At 41.9% G+C, this 16,160-nt stretch overlaps 1 protein-coding gene across 8 annotated transcripts in view; it reads right to left on the bottom strand.

The window, feature by feature from the left end:
* PRKCZ (protein kinase C zeta) overlaps positions 1-16,160 on the bottom strand; it is a 219,227-nt gene that overhangs the window by 86,162 nt on the left and 116,905 nt on the right. For all 8 annotated transcript variants that reach the window (XR_012897330.2, XM_075906563.2, XM_075906559.2 and 5 more), the window contains 2 exons: positions 15,586-15,671; positions 1,617-1,748 (listed from right to left, as the gene is read on the bottom strand). Coding sequence is in view for 7 of the 8 variants with exons in the window: in XM_075906563.2 (XP_075762678.2) it covers positions 1,617-1,748; positions 15,586-15,671 (218 nt within the window). In the remaining variant the exon portion in view is untranslated. The remainder of the gene's footprint in view (positions 1-1,616; positions 1,749-15,585; positions 15,672-16,160) is intronic.

A 16,160-nucleotide genomic window follows, 5' to 3' on the forward strand; every position in this document is an offset into this window, starting at 1 on the left:
AATTATAAAGAGCCTATATCAAAAGTCTATCTGTCCTCTGCACAGTGCAGTGTAAACATGGTCATGTTTAATAATTCTCTTTTAAAACTAAATCCAGCATATTTTACTATAAAATATACACAGAATTAAAGATTTCTGAGGCTGTATCATGTGAAACTACAGCCATTCCTTATTTAAAAAAAATCCATGTTTAGTGTGAATTTATATAAACAGTATAAAGCATCAGCATATTCCCTGCGTCAGCTAAAATAAGAAATAACTTCCCACTGTCCCAAAAGGTCCTGCATTCATTAATAAAGGTAATTAAATTCAGTTTTCGTTTTGTAGCGAATTATCAACCATTCACATGTAGAACTCAGAGCACAAATAACTACAAGAATATTTAGCAAATGGTCCGGTAGCAGTTTATAGACTAACAAAATGTAGATAGTATAATGAGCTTTCTTGGGCACAGCCCACTTCTTCGGATGACCGGAGTTATGATTAGAGGATAACTTTCTAAGTAGTAACTACATTCTGAATGGTATCCTTCCTGCCTTATCCATCCACTGACTTTGAGCTTTATCTACTCAGGTTTAGCACTCTACTTTATGCATAGAGGTAGGGGGGTGGGAGACAGAACATCTTTCTCCTCCCCACCCCCTGCCTCCCACCTTCCCTTCTACTATTTATTTCGAGTTTCCTTATCCTCTAATCATAACTCCGGTCATCTGAAGAAGTGGGCTGTGCCCACGAAAGCTCATGATACCATCTACATGTTTTGTTAGTCTATAAAGTGTTACCGGACCATTTGCTTGCTGTTTTTTTTTTCTGTAACAGACTAACTTGGCTACCCCCTGAAGCTACAAGAATATTTCCTGCTCATGTAGAGATTGTATCTGAGTCAATCAACAAGATGGCAAAGAATCCAGTAATCAAGGCAAGGTATGTGAAGAGAGTTTCAGTAGTTGTAATGGTGAGGAAAAGATGGATTTGAAAGAGGAAGAAATCAAACTAACTAGTAAGATACTGAATACAGAACAGGTTTGGAAAAGATTGTGGGTTGGAAGGAAAGGACAAAAAAGTTTCAAGTCTATGACTGGAAGAATGCCAGAGTTCTCAATGCAGGGATCATGAAGGGAAATGGACAGATCAGGAGAAGGTGAGTATTTAATAGATTGAGATTAAAATGGTAGCAGGACCCAGAGACACTCAGGATTTTGAGGGACAAATGGAGATGTAAAAACAAGAGAGAGCTTCTTCATTCTGCAGAACTTCCCATGGGTCAGAGGATGCAAATGAGAAGGATTTTCAAACAGCGTTTTTCATATACCTGCGAAATAAATACTTTCTTGTGAACCAATAAGAATTTGGATTTGAAGTCTTCTTTTATTTATTAAAAGCACAACGGTCTCCTTTCCTCACTCTGTTTTCATTTATCACAAAACATATTCTCTCCCCTTCTCCATTTAGTAAATTGACAGCTCAGAAACTGTGTCCATGATATCACAGTATTTGATACAAACCTGGTGACTCGCATACATGAACAGCAATTTGTCAGTTAGGAAATACTCTTAGGAAATAATGAACTTGGAGGTGGAAAAAACACTTTAACTTTATACAGAACACAAACTTACCATATGCCTTTTGCAGGTCAGTGGAACAAGTATGTGACAGCGTTTATGCACCAGCAATTTGCAGTTGATACACTTGTAGCCTTGCCTTCCGAGACCCCATATCCTTTCACTGCACTGGCCACAATATGCTCTCTAAAAGCAAAAAGTATAATTATCCTCAAGTTTTAGTCCTTTAACTACTGGGCAAAAGAACCTCTGAGGATAGGACAAGCAGCAATGGATTTAAATTGCAGCAATAGAGGCTAAGGCTCGACGTTAGGAAAGACTTCCTTCCAGGGTGGTTAAGCAGTCGAAAAAATTGCTCAGGGAGGCTGTGGAATCTCCCTCTGGAGATTTTTAAGAGCAGGTTAGACAAACCATTATCAGGAATGGCATAGGTAATATTTAGTGGACTGGAACAATTGACCTCTTAAGGTCCCTTCCAAACCTGTGATTCTATAGTCAGTTTTAGTTTGAGGAGAGAATACTGCACGTAAGTAGAAGAAAATGAGTAAGGTTTAATTGACAATGACCAAGATTCTTTGGGCATGGACAGTGTTTCTTAGCTGTCCATAAAACACAATGCTCAGCTATGGCCCTATATAAGTAAGACTGTTTACCGGCAGCAGGTACACAAAGCTGAGATAACATTAACCTTTCCAACTGCCAAATTAAATTTTCACTTCCCCACAAATCGTTAAAAATTCACTCCTCTGACCAATGTGTGAAAAGTTTCAGTTTATGGACAAATTTACGGTTAAGAAATAAGCTTGTGAAAACAGTTTCACAAAATACCCTGGTTAATACCTTCCTTGGATAGCACCATATTAATATTCTCCCATATTTAATTCAGAGGCTTTTTTATTTTAACCACATGCTGGAGTATAGCTGTTCAACAGCAAGCACTGAGGTTCAACAAGTTACAATTAGCTTTTTGATCCTTATAACACTTCAGATATAAAAATTCCCAGAGCTTCTTCATCAAAAATCAAAGGGGATGATCTGAGAACGTCTATACATCAACTTGTTATGCTAGAGTCCTCAAAGGGGTTTCCTAAGACCAAGGGATGGGTTGTTGGGTTTTTTTTGCACTGCTAACCTGTCACGTTTAATAAATCTCTACAGCATGCATACAGATAAATCATAAATAAATCAACAAGATTCTAACTCGAGTACTGGACACAAGCTATTCTTGTAAGTTTTAGGTCTCTCCTTTCCACATAAACCAACACTAGAGGATTCACAGTATTTTTTCTAAAGCCTAGAATGGAACACATTGGTTTAGCTCAGTGTTTCCCAATTTTATTTGGCCCAGGAACCCTCTTCAGCTTTTCAGAATTTCGAGGAACCCCTAGGTTTGTCAAGAAAAAAAAATGGGGGGGGGGGAGAGGGACCCACCAATGCATGAAAATCACATTCCTTCCCCAAAAACCCCCCCTACCCCCCTTCCTTGAGGCCTCATCCGCTCTGTTCCCCTCCTCTCCATCACTTGCTATCCCCAGCCTTATACACTCTCACTAGGTTGAGACAGGAGCTGTGGGGTGGGAATGAGGGATTTGGGTGGGGGAAGGGATGAGAAGTACAAGCTCTGGGAGGGAATTTGGATGAAGGAGAAGGGGATGTTGGCTTGGGGAGGGTGCTCCAGGCTCGGGAGTGTTGGGCTCAGGTGGAAGGTTGGAATGCCGAGCAAGCCAGGGGCTAGTGGATGTAAGACTTTCCTCGCATGAGCAAAATGAATTTTGTGTTGTGTACGAGTACTGAGTTCATGTGGCTCGTTTGGATGTGCCACTGTGGCACCCGAGTTATTAATAAATATCTTCTAAACCTTAACCCTTTCTCTCTGCTGACATGTCTCCTCCCCTGGTGCCTGCTTCCTCCCAACTCCTCACTCTCCTCTGCTGTACTGACTCCTGCCCTTCTCACTGCCCTCAGTCTTCCTGAGACCTGCCCCCCTCCACCAGCCCTTCTCGCCCCCCCCCGTGCCCACTCCTCCAGTAGCCCCACTCTGCTCATGTGAGCTACCCCTCCTCATCCCCTCTCCTAACACATCCCTCTACAAACCTACCCTGCCTCTCTCCTCTGAGGCTGGTCCCTTCCCTGCAGATGCCTGCCCTTCTGCTTCACCCCCAGAATTCCCTAGCACTTGCACCTTCTCTTACTCCTGCACCCTCCTGGTACCTCCCCCTTCCCTCACTGCTCCTGCCTCCTTTGCCCTCTTTTTCCCTGATGCCCACCCTCTCACTACCCTCTGCCCCCGTTCCCCTCATACATGACTTGCTCCATCCCCACCTTCCTCATGCCCACACCTTCTTTCAAGCCTTCTCCCAGCACCTCCTCCTCTCCCCTCTAGCCCCCAATGTCCTTACTCTCTCCTCTCCCAGCATCACTCTATCCCCCCTCCTGCCTTTTTCCTCATTGTCTGTACTTGCCCCCCTGGCATTTGTGTCTCCTCTACCCTGTCCTTTTGGTGCCTTCCCCTCTCCTCCCCCTCTGCACAAGCCCCTTCCTCTCCCAGCCCTTCCCCTTCCTCTACCTTCCACTTTGGGGGCTGGAGTCTGCGCTCCATCCCCAGACTCTGAACCCGCAACTCAGCCACATGGAGCAATGCAGCACCCAGCAGTTTTAAAATCCCGGGTCGTGACATTACGTCAGGTCTGGGCGTCTCCCTGCCTACCGGTTTGAGCACGCCCACAGGGCAGCAGCAGCCAGAAAGGGGGAGCTCAGTGAAGGCTGCGCATGGCAGGGATGAGACAGGGATGGGGTCGAGGGAGAGACGCTCTGGGGCCAGGGTGGGAGGACGTGTAGGGGAGGCCGGGGCCTGCTCCAGCTCCAAATAATGACGTAGCATGGGCACCACAAGCCCATACAACTCGCTGCCCATGCCTCTCCCGGCTAGCCAGCTCTCTCTTTCAGAGGGGGCGGGGGAGTGCCGGCTCCTCACGGAACCCCTAGTTTTACTTCGCGGAACCCCAGGGTTCCCCGGAGCACCAATTGGGAAAGACTGGTTTAGCTGATTATGAAACCAAACAGCATGGATATATTTTGCCACTTTACCGAGTAGAAAATGCACGTTTGGAATCAACACATTTACGTTAAATAGCATTCAGTTACAAAGTAAGCTGTTTTATATATTTTCAAATGGGCAGAGTGCTTAATGGAGGCAGGCTTTAAAATGTATGGTTTACTGTGACTGTATGCAGGCTTTAAAAAGTATGGAGCACCGGGATTGTATTTTTTCAAACTTCTGATACTCCAAGCCATGCCAGTCAATGGAAATGCTTCAAATACAAGACTGGGGAGGGTATATGGTTTATGACCATACTCAGACAGGGAGTCAGGACTCCTTGGGTCTGACTGCAGCTTTTGCCATTACATGATTTTAGAACCTCTGCCAGTGGAACAATGGTGAAAGAGAAGTAGTGACAAAAAGTTTTTTAGTGATATGGAATCTTTGATATTGGAATGTGAGTTAAAATAGGCTTCAAACAAGTTTCTGGTTATGAAATATTTTCTAATTCAAGCAGTTTAAACAATAGACAATTATCCAACAACAGAAATCCACCACAATTAAAAATTGCATTTTCAAGTTTACCTTCATGCCAGATTTATCTAGGGCCTTGTCTCCACTTACTGGAGGATTGACATTTTGGTGATCCATCTTCTGGGGTTCGATTTAGTGGGTCTAGCAAAGACCCACTGAATTGAACTCTGAGGACACCCCATCTCCCATGGTACTCCTTGCTATCATAAGGAGTGAGGGAAGTGAACTGGACTGTTTCTCCCATTGCTGTGGGGCCACCCTAGAAAATCTATGTAAGATACGTCAACTTCAGCTATGCAATTAACATACCGTATATTCCGGCGTACAAGATGACTTTTTATGTTAAAAAACATCCCCAAAAAATCGGGGGTCGTCTTGTACGCCGGGTATACATCCCAGGCGCGCCTGGGCTGCCCCCCCACCGGCTTCCCCCGAGGCTTTGCAAAGCCGCGGAGGAGCCCCCCCGCCGGCTTCCCCGAGGCTTTGCAAAGCTGCTGCGGCTTTGCTCCCGGTGCCTCTGGTCTGCTGGGGACCATCTCCAGCAGACGAGGGACACCGGGAGCAAAGGAGGCGGAGGGGCGCTGGAGTATAAGATGAAACCCTATCTTTTAATTAAAAAATTAGGGGGTCGTCTTATACACCCAGTCGCCCTATATGTCGGAAAATACGGTAATTGAAGTTGTGTATCTTGCATTGATTTTCTCCGCTAGTGTAGACCTGACCTAGGTCTGGCAGTCTTTGCAAAACAGACCTTTCAGTGAAAACTGACATGTTCTGTGACTGAAAACAAAGACTTGGGTCAAAAAGAGTGACTAGAGTAGACTATCTGTTGTTTGGTAAGTTTTTCCTAATTTTTTCCTATCTTACCTATGTTGTACTTACAAATTACTTTTGAAAGAAACAAAATGAGTGAAGGCTTATATATCATTCAATACAGTCCTAAAAAAACTTGTTTCTGAATTACTTGAGCAAGTGCTTTTTGGCTTAGTTCTGAACTTCTCTCTGACTGACCTACCTGACCCCAACCACCAGGTTTCATGTCGGTCATTTGATAGAGACAGCTTTAGTAAAGTCTTTAATCACTTAACTATCACTAAATCCCAGGGATTGTAGCTATTTTAAATCCTTGTTCATTTCTCAGTTACTGTTGAAAATATTCATCAATGTTGCTGTTCATAGGTTCCCACCCCTCTGACCTTTGGCTTTTAAGAGATGTGCACTAAGAACGTATTTAACCAAGAATATGTCCTTCTGTGTGCCCTATAAAGATAATAATCAACTCTGCAATAGATATTGCTAGGATCCCTATTTTTCAGCTGTTGGTGTGCAAATTAATAAAAATATAAGATTTGAAAATCAAGTCTATGCTGGAAATGTCCAGATTAAAATTTCCAAATTTACTGCCAATGTAGGTTTTCAGATTAGATATATTGATGGTTGTAATGCAGTTGAATTTAATGCTGCAAATGAGATTTTATTACTGATTTCTGATGTATTTATAGCAAATTCCTCACTCTCGCAACCAATATAACTTCTGTCAGTGGGAAGGAACCTGGAAGTATTTTTTCCACTTATTTTGCTTTACTTCTCATTAATTCAATTATTTATATTTGGCATAAACTTATTTAATATTAAAAAAAATCAGTTCCTTTACTACCAAAACCATGTATTGTACTAGTGCTATTTAATTTTTGGATTACTGAAATGTTTTTTTTAATTAATTCCACACTTCAGGAAAATTTTTTGCTAACTATCCATATTCCATTACTGTGCAGAAGTACATAATGCAAGTATTGCAGGTCCAAAGTCTGGCATTAAATACATGAGAAGAGAGCATTTATCTAAGTGTGAAATATCACCCCCATAGGATAGTGTCTTTGTTGTTAATCCCACCAAATTCAGTAGCACTAAACAGAAATAATTTCGAGGGAAAAAAAAATCCATCAATGCACTATGCATCTGTCAAAATCTCTCTCTCTCTCTCTCTCTCTCCCCCTCCCCCCCCCAAAATCGGAACTTTCAAAAAATGGTATTTTTGACTAAACCAGTTCTGAAAGGGAAATCCAAGAAGTTTTGCCAAGGTTGATAAATATATTCTATATGCATGTGGGGAATGGGAATGGAATGCTAGCAGGGGAGCAGTAAGCAAGACAAGTAGTAATTCTTCTGCTCTACTCTGAGAGGGTATGTCTACACTACCCTCCTAGTTCGAACTAGGAGGGTAATGTATGCATACCGCACTTGCTAATGAAGCCCGGGATTTGAATTTCCCGGGCTTCATTAGCATAAGCGGGGAGCCGCCATTTTTAAATCCCCGCTGCTTCGAACCCCGTGTAGCGCGGCTACACGGGGCTCGAACTAGGTAGTTCGGACTAGGGTGCCTATTCCGAACTACCGGTACACCTCGTTTCACGAGGAGTAACGGTAGTTCGGAATAGGACCCTAGTCCGAACTACCTAGTTCGAGCCCCGTGTAGCCGCGCTACACGGGGTTCGAAGCAGCGGGGATTTAAAAATGGCGGCTCCCCGCTTATGCTAATGAAGCCCGGGAAATTCAAATCCCGGGCTTCATTAGCAAGTGCGGTATGCATACATTACCCCGCTAGTTCGAACTAGCGGGGTAGTGTAGACATACCCAGACTGATTAGGCTTTAACTGGAGTATTGTGTCCAGTTCTGGGTGCCACCTTTCAGGAAAGATGTGGGCAAATTGGAGAAAGTCCAAAGAAGAGCAACACAAATGATTAAAGATCTAGAAAATATGACCTATGTGGAAAGATTGAAAAAAACAGGGTTTGTTTAATCTGGAGAAGAGAAGACTGAAAGGGGACATGATAACCGCTTTCAAGTACATAAAAGTTTGTTACGTGGAAGAGGAAGAAAAAATGTTCTCTTTAATCTCTGAGGACAGGACAAGAAACAATGGGCTGAAATGTAGCAAGTACAGTTTAGCTTGGATGTTATGAAAACTTTCATTTTCAACAGTTACAAAGTGGAATAAATTGCCTAGGAAGGTTGTGGAATCTGTCACTGGAGATATTTAAGAGCAAGTTAAATAAACACCTGTCAGGGATGGTCTAGACCAGTGGTTCCCAATCTTTTTTTATACCGTGGACCAGCAAACCCATTCACAAACTTTTGGTGGACTGGTAAGATGTTATTTGAATATTCATTATGCAAATAAAATATTACCTGTCCACCTAGCCCAAACCCAGCCCCTTGCTTCTCAGTGCCTAACATCTTTTGACCCCATATCCCTACACCCAGTGCCCTTTGACCCTTTAACCTCTGACCCCTATAGCCCATGCCACCACACTCTTGGCTTGTGACCCCATCACACACTCACCCAACACTCCTTTACCCTTTACCCCACCCACCCACTCCTCAGAGCGAGGCTGCCCCCTCTAGGAAGTGTGGCCGTTACTGCTCCATGGGCAGGGGGAGCGGCTGTTGGCGGTGCACACACTCCCTCCTTCTTCGCGCCCTCATGGGTAGAGTGTGTGTGTGCAGAGCCCTGGCTGGGACGCCATCTTGTCTGGGTGAGAGGGGGTGGAGGAAGGGAGGTGCTTCCTGCTCCGCCTCCTCTTGATGCCACCACCTCAGCCCCCAGTGCCGCCGCTGGGCAAAATCAGCCACCATGGCTGCGAGAGCTGAGCCACCGCTGTTTGCCGACCGGCGGTTGGGAACTGCTGGTCTAACTGCTGCCTTAAGTTCAGGTGACTGGACTAGAAGACCTCTTGAGGTCCTCCTTCCAGATCTATGATTCTGTGATTTTTTGTTCCTCCTAACTGCTGAGAAGGGAACTAGAATATAATTTTGATTAAATGAAAACAAAAACCACACAATCCCCCAAACTAAAATTTCCCTCAAAATTCCTGAATGTTGAGTATTCCCAATTTTCAGCAGCGTATCGCATCTCTGACAAAATGTGTAATACTAGAAGATTTATCCGGTGTTGCATGGGTCCTTAACTCAATTTTTGTTTTTTGGAAAAAAATGGTGGAGCTGGGCATAACGGTTTCAGTATGCAGGCTGTCATGGGGAGAGAGGACTATCCAAAACCTCTCTCATGCCAGCAGTTTGGGGCTGGGTGAGAAGCACCTCTCCAAGACCGGTGCAGCTCCAGCGGGCACAGATGGGGTAGAGGTGCATCTCCTCCAGCTGGGGCAGGTCAGGGTTCATCTGCCCCCTGCGCTTCCCAGACAGATTAGGGAATGGAAGAAACTGTGCACTTTCCCGTGGAGAAACAGCCAGTAATGTAGTGCCCATCTTTAAAAATAGGGAGAAGCCAGGGAACTACAGACCTGTCAACCTCACCACAGTCCCAGGAAAAATCATGGAGGGGATCCTCATGGAATCTATTTTGAAGCACTTGGAAGAGAGAAAAGTGATCAGGAATAGTCAACATGGATTCAACAAGGGCAAGTCATGCCTCACCAACCTGATTGCCTTCTATGACGAGGTAATTGGCTCTGTTGATATAAAGAAGGTGGTAGACGTGATATGCCTTGACTTTAGCAAAGCTTTTGATATGGTCTCCACGGTATTCTTGCCAGCAAGTTAAAGGAGTATTGGATAAATGGACAGTAAGTAGACGGAAAGCTGGCTAGATTGCTGGGCTCAACAGGTAGCAATCAACAGCTCAATGTCTGGCTGGTTTTCACTTGCAAGTGGAGTGCCCCAAGGGTTGGTTCTGGGGCTGGTTTTGTTCAAAAATCTTTATAAACGACCTGGATCAGGGGACTTTACCCTCAGCAAGTTCGTGGATAACAGTAATCTAGGGGGAAAAGGTAGATATGCTGGAGGGTAGAGATAGGGTCCAGAATGACCTAGACAAATTGGAGGATTAGGTCAAAAGAAATCTGATTAGGTTCAACAAGAACAAGTGCAGAGTCCTGCACTGGGGACAGAAGAATCCCAAGCACAGTTACAGGCTGGGGACCGACTGGTTAAGCAGCAGTTCTGCAGAAAAGGACCTGGGGTCTACAGCAGATGAGAAGCCAGATATTGAGTCAGTGTGCCCTTGTACCCAAGAAGGCTAATGGCATATTAGGGTGCATTAGTAAGAGCACTTCCAGCAGATCTAGGGAAGAGATTATTCGTCTTTATTCGGCGCTGCAGTACTGTACCCAATTCTGGCCCCACCATTACAGAAAGGATGTGGACACATTGGAGAGAAGCCAGTGGAGGGCAACAACAATGATTAGGGGGCTGGAGCACATGACTTATGAGGAGGCTGAAGGAATTTGGGCTTATGCTGTCTTTTGCTACCTGAAAAGGGGAGGAGGTACCAAAGATGCTAGAGAAAAGCTTTTCTGAGTGGTGACAGAAGACAGAGCAATGGTCCCATGCTGCAGTGGGGGAAGTCTAGGTTGGATATTAGGAAAAACTAATTTCCCTAGGAGGGTGGGGAAGTACTGGAATGGGTTACCTAGGGAGGTGGTGGACTCTCCATCCCTTGAGGTTTTTAAGTCCCAGCTTGATAAAGTCCTGGCTGGGATGATTTAGTTTGGGTTGGACCAATGACCTCCTTAGGTCTCTTCCAATCCTATGATCTTAAGGGGAAGCTGTATACTGAATGTGTGTGTGTGTGTGGGGGGGGGGGTCCTAGCTCTTACTGTTTAGGACAAGGGTGGGCAATAATTTTTCCGGAGGGGGAGGGGGAGAACCTAACCAATGTTAGTAGTGGCCACGGCCTGCTCCCAAAGTGATGGGGCCTTAGGTGTAAGGGGCGGCACCCTCTAGGCACCGTGTGCAGGGGAGACTTCACACACTTCCTTGTGCACGGGAGACTTCACACACTTCCTTGTGAGGCAGAAGAGTTCGGGAGGTTTCCCTGCCCTGCCCGGGGTGCACAGCTGTTCAGAATGGCTGGCAGTTCCCTCTGTGGTGTCACATGCCCTAGTGGCGGCACTTCACACACTTACCCACCCCTGGGTCTCAACTGGCATAGGGGTGGAGGTGTAGCAGGGCAGGCTGGATCAAAAGGCTTGGCAGGTTAGATCCAGCTCAGACTGCATCTTGTCCAACCTTGGTTTAGGAGGAGTTTTTGAACAGATAATCAAACTCTCTCAGATATATAGCAGATTAATTTGAAAGGGTTCATTTATAGCAATATAGGTTCCATTTGAAGATCTTCCTAATTTGGTTTCAAGTCTACAGATTTTATGTCAAGGGAACTACTTGCACCAAGTGAGAATTAGCAGGACTGGATCACTACCCTGAAAAAGAAACATTTCCTATTCTTTGTCAATAGACAATTCAGAATTTATTCCTGTTTTCCTGCAATTATTAGAACTCCCATCAGAAAAGGATACTCAAAACATACCACCAGTATATTCACTGACAGAAACTAAACCAAGAAGATTTCCATTTTAATTTTGCTCTGTACCTTTTTATTTTGCCCCTTGGCACAATACCAATTACCATTTGCTTCAACCTTTTTTAAATAAGAGTTGCTATTTTCATTCACAACTTTATATATGTCACATCAAGTTATTTTATATCCTCATTATTCCACCATTTAATAGGATTCATTAAAATAAGATACCTGTATTGTGTTCCAATACCTGCCTTTCCAAATACTTAGAAGCATATGAAAGCTTATATCCATATTATTAGCATAGCTGTATGATATGTATTAGAGCTAGGATCAATACTGTTGTGTCGCTGAACAAATTAACTCAGGTACAAACCATTCTTTCCAGTTTTGATCTCTCACCACTTTTAACTTTCTGTTTTAAAAAATTCATTTTTTTCATGCATTAGTCTCATGGTACTGATTTTTTTCTTGATTTTTTTTTATATTTATAGGCCCAAATGTTTGGGAAATGTGAAAAAGTAGTAGATTTTCACTTCTGAAAAAGGTCTTTTCAGAAACATTTTTCAGACATGTCCCAAAAATTACTCACAACTACAACAAACATACAGTAGCTTGAGATAGCCTTTCAGTTTAAAAAACCCTGTTTTAACAATCATGAATTTCTCTCGTTTCCATTTGACCTAAAATTTCGAATGGTTAGTCTCCGTCCAAAGGGTTTTGAATAAAATCATTTAGATTGTCTAAATTAAGCAAGCATGACAAGTAATGAAGGTACTTTTTAAAAAACCCTATAATTTTTTAAACACTTTAACTTTAAAATTGCTTCTTAGTCCTCCCTCCCCCAACATTACAATTAGCTCTACTTAATGACCAATAGCTTTGCCATATTTGGAGATACCTGATTAAGAAGTTATAACTTATGTATGCATTTCATTTTCATAAATTTCTAATTATTTTAATTATATATCAATATACATTTGTCACTAAATATGCTATTCTAAAACTGGAGATGAACGTGTAATCTGTGCATATACCAGGAAATAAATTATCAAAACAGAAGCAGAGATAGAGAGGGTTTTTTTGGCTACAATTTTATATCATCATGAGCCTCTGTGTTAGTGTACACTGGTCTCAAGGTAGCCATGGGGGCTACCCACCATGTGGCCCAGATACTGTGAACACTTACACATAGCTTATTATGCAGCAACTGCACTACATATGCATGTAAAATTCAGTACATACAGAATCTCAGTTTAACACAAATCAGAATCACATAAATGACAGCAGTGACTAGTATCCGGACTATAGTGGTAGCCACGATAAGAATTTTTAGGAAAAATAAAGGACTAACAGACTTTCACACTAAACACAAATTCGCCACCAGTTTTGTTCATTATATATCCATCTATTTAAATAAACATCTTCATAGATCATTCCCTCAATAATCTAAACTCACAATACTGAATTTATGACAAGTAAATTATTCTTCTTGCAAAAAAACACCCCAAAAAACCATACAACAAATACAGGATTAAGGCAACTTCAGATTAAAACAGGAGAAGCTGGTTTATGAGACAGCTTTTATCTAAAGACAATCAGTAATACAGTATTATAGAATAATAATTGAGATGAAACTTTTTTCAGTCATTTTCTCAAGTTTGAGTGTGTTTAGAATGCTGACTTCCCATATAAACCAAATGTTTCAAGGACAAAAGATTAAAGACAGCTAGATTGTAATACAGATTCACTACAACATTTGCACTCTTTTCCTACATGCTACATTTCTTCTGAACTTCAAGAGTTGCTACGTGGCACAGAAAAAAAACATTTCAGAGGACTACGAACCACATTGTTATACGAAAAAGGAAACTCTAAAATGACTGCTTAATACTGAGAACATCATAATAACTAATTACAAGTGATGCTAGATCAGAGCTTCAAGTGTATTAAAAATATCCATTGGTCGGGGGAACCCATTAAATGATAACACAATGTAATGTGCCATTTAACACATGTACCAAAATATAATGGAATTACACTTTTTAGCTCCAACTGGGCATCCACTGGCACTTAAGCTAGGTTTTTAGTTATTTCTAATACCTAAGGTAATAGTCACATTAAGAAGCTGAAATGTCCCACCTGTGTTTAACAGCATATTTTCTTTGATCATGGCAATGGCAATACATGCATACACCATACATTTTAGCCATTTTGCCCAACAGTCAGAAATCTAACCTAGATTCTTTGATGCCAATCATTTCATCATTCCAGTCCCAATTCTCTCCCTTGTCCACAGCACCTTTAGACAGCTCAAAAATGCTTTCTACTCCCAGCCTACAGTCTGGCTCCAGCAGCTACTTTGACAGTCCCAGATCCTTCCCAGTACTCCTGGTCTGCCCACGATTCACTGTATTCTTGAAAGCTAGACATGTAGGCTTAATCCTGGCTCTGATGTAACTATTCCAAGCCCAGGACAGTGAAAGTCTGTCTTGCCTAGCACACCTATAAGCTGCAGTATGACTTTTAGATCCCATTCTGTGGAATCAATCATTTACATGAACATAATGCCCTTCACAAAATGGGTAAATGATTTTGAATCTAGCAGCAGCAGTTGCAGAGTGAATGATCTTTCTGAAGCCCATCTACTTTATCTATAAGGATTTGTAGTTCTGCACAGGAAGAACCCTGCACCAGTGCAGAATCCCCTAGATTTTAAGAGGTTCTGTGTGGGTACACAGGTATTCCTGTAAGAAGCAAATTGTTGGAATGGGGCCGAAGATCTCAAGCAACAAAGAGCATAGGAAAGGAACAGTAAACTTTTTTCCTTTTTTAAAAACATTGACTATATCCGTTGCACCTTTCTATCTTTAACTGGCTAATTTCTTGCAGGTATAATGGAGAAAAGAAACAATGTTTCCAGTCATAAACCAAGAAAGGAAAGCCACACAATTCTCTCATCCAAAGCCTGGGTTTCAGAAATGGCCAGAGGAGTCCACATGCTTAGACTCCAAGTACCAATGGCAGAAAGAGAGCAGCCCTATTAGACATTTTTTGTAAACGTTTAAGAACAATTTGAATCCAAATCTTCTAGGCTGTTCAGACAATCATGTCAAATTGTGTGCGTTTTCTATTTATTTTGTCACAAAGTAAAAAATAAATGGAGCTATATCATTAAAATTTTAATAGAGCCACAAATGCAATACTTAACCTCAATGAGCCTTAAATCTCTGCTATACATGTCAAATGACATTTTTTCTAGAGCATTAGAAACAAAAATCTCTATCCAAAAAAACAGGAAAATTTGATCCCTTTTATTGTCACATGATATCACTACTTGATCTAAAAATTAACCCACCTCTTTGCACTTCGGCTTTTATGGAATTCCAAGATGTGTGTATAGAGATAGACATAGAGATAGACATAGAGATAGAGATATAGTGTGTGTGTGGTATAGAGTGTGTGTGTGTAGGCTACAAATTCACACACGCGCACACACACACACACACACACACACACACACACACACACACACACACACACACACACACACACAAATTCATGGTACAGTCTCAGCCTTCAAGCTATATTCTCTTGCTCTTATGGATTAAGTCAGATCCTTAATGTTGTTTTATCTTGGCATATATACTGACTTGCAGCTCAATAAATATAGATGCACACCAGAATTTTTCCCTAATTACATTATATACTGGTTCAGGTTCCGAGCAAGCCAAATCGGGATATTAAAATATCTAATAAAAATCATTTTTATAGACAACAAATGTCAAGGAATACCGAGGGCAATAACTGCGCTTAAAGAAAATCAGAACCAGGAGAGAGGGAGTGAACCTGATCTAAAAATATCTTTTTTTTTCCAAAAAAAATCTTGTAAGAACACTTAAAAGAAAACGTATCAATTATGTACTAATGACCTCATCACAGACTAATTAAAAAACTTCTGACTTTTTTGGGCATTTATGCAGTGAATAATACTGTATACTGAATTCACATAAACAAGCATCTCACTTTTCCTTTTCTTTCTCCATGTTCTAGCTACAGGAAAAGCACACAGTGAAAAAACAATTACTGCAGAGCATTACCAAAAAATGGCATTTTTAGCAACAGTACTCACTCTGTTAAAGCGTTTGGCTTGAAACAGATGCCCATTCACTCGGTAGAGCTTCCTCCATCTTCTGGCTCCACGTCGGTAGATTGATTCTAAGAAGGAAATTAAAAAGGTGTAAAGAAGCAGCATAGTAGCATAGCAATTCCAGATACACCATGTCAAGCAAGTTGTGACTTAAAACATTCTTGCTTTTCTAAATACTAACGCATAGATATAATCTCCACTGATAGAATCCCCCCCCCCCTTTTTTTTTTAAGAAGCCTTAAATGACAGCTTCTGGAGGATATGCTTTCCCCACTGCCTCTCCCTTTTCTCTATCCCCCTCTCTTTTCCTCACATGATTATAATCTTGTTACAGTTCCTTAGCTGCTTGCTGTTTCAAGCTCAGGTGAGATGAATAGATACAGTTAAAGAAACAGTGTTCCTTTATAAAAACCTCATGATACTTCTCTAACTACGTCATCTTAATGTGTAAACAAGTAAAGGACGTGTTAGCGGATGATAATGGAATATATTATACAGTATTAAAACATTTAAAAAAATCCTGTGTACCCTTCTCCCTCCCTCCCCATAACATTTCC

The sequence above is a fragment of the Pelodiscus sinensis genome, chromosome 24 (genome assembly GCF_052426305.1).
Source record: "Pelodiscus sinensis isolate ZL-2025 chromosome 24, ASM5242630v1, whole genome shotgun sequence".
Lineage (NCBI taxonomy): Eukaryota > Metazoa > Chordata > Testudines > Trionychidae > Pelodiscus > Pelodiscus sinensis.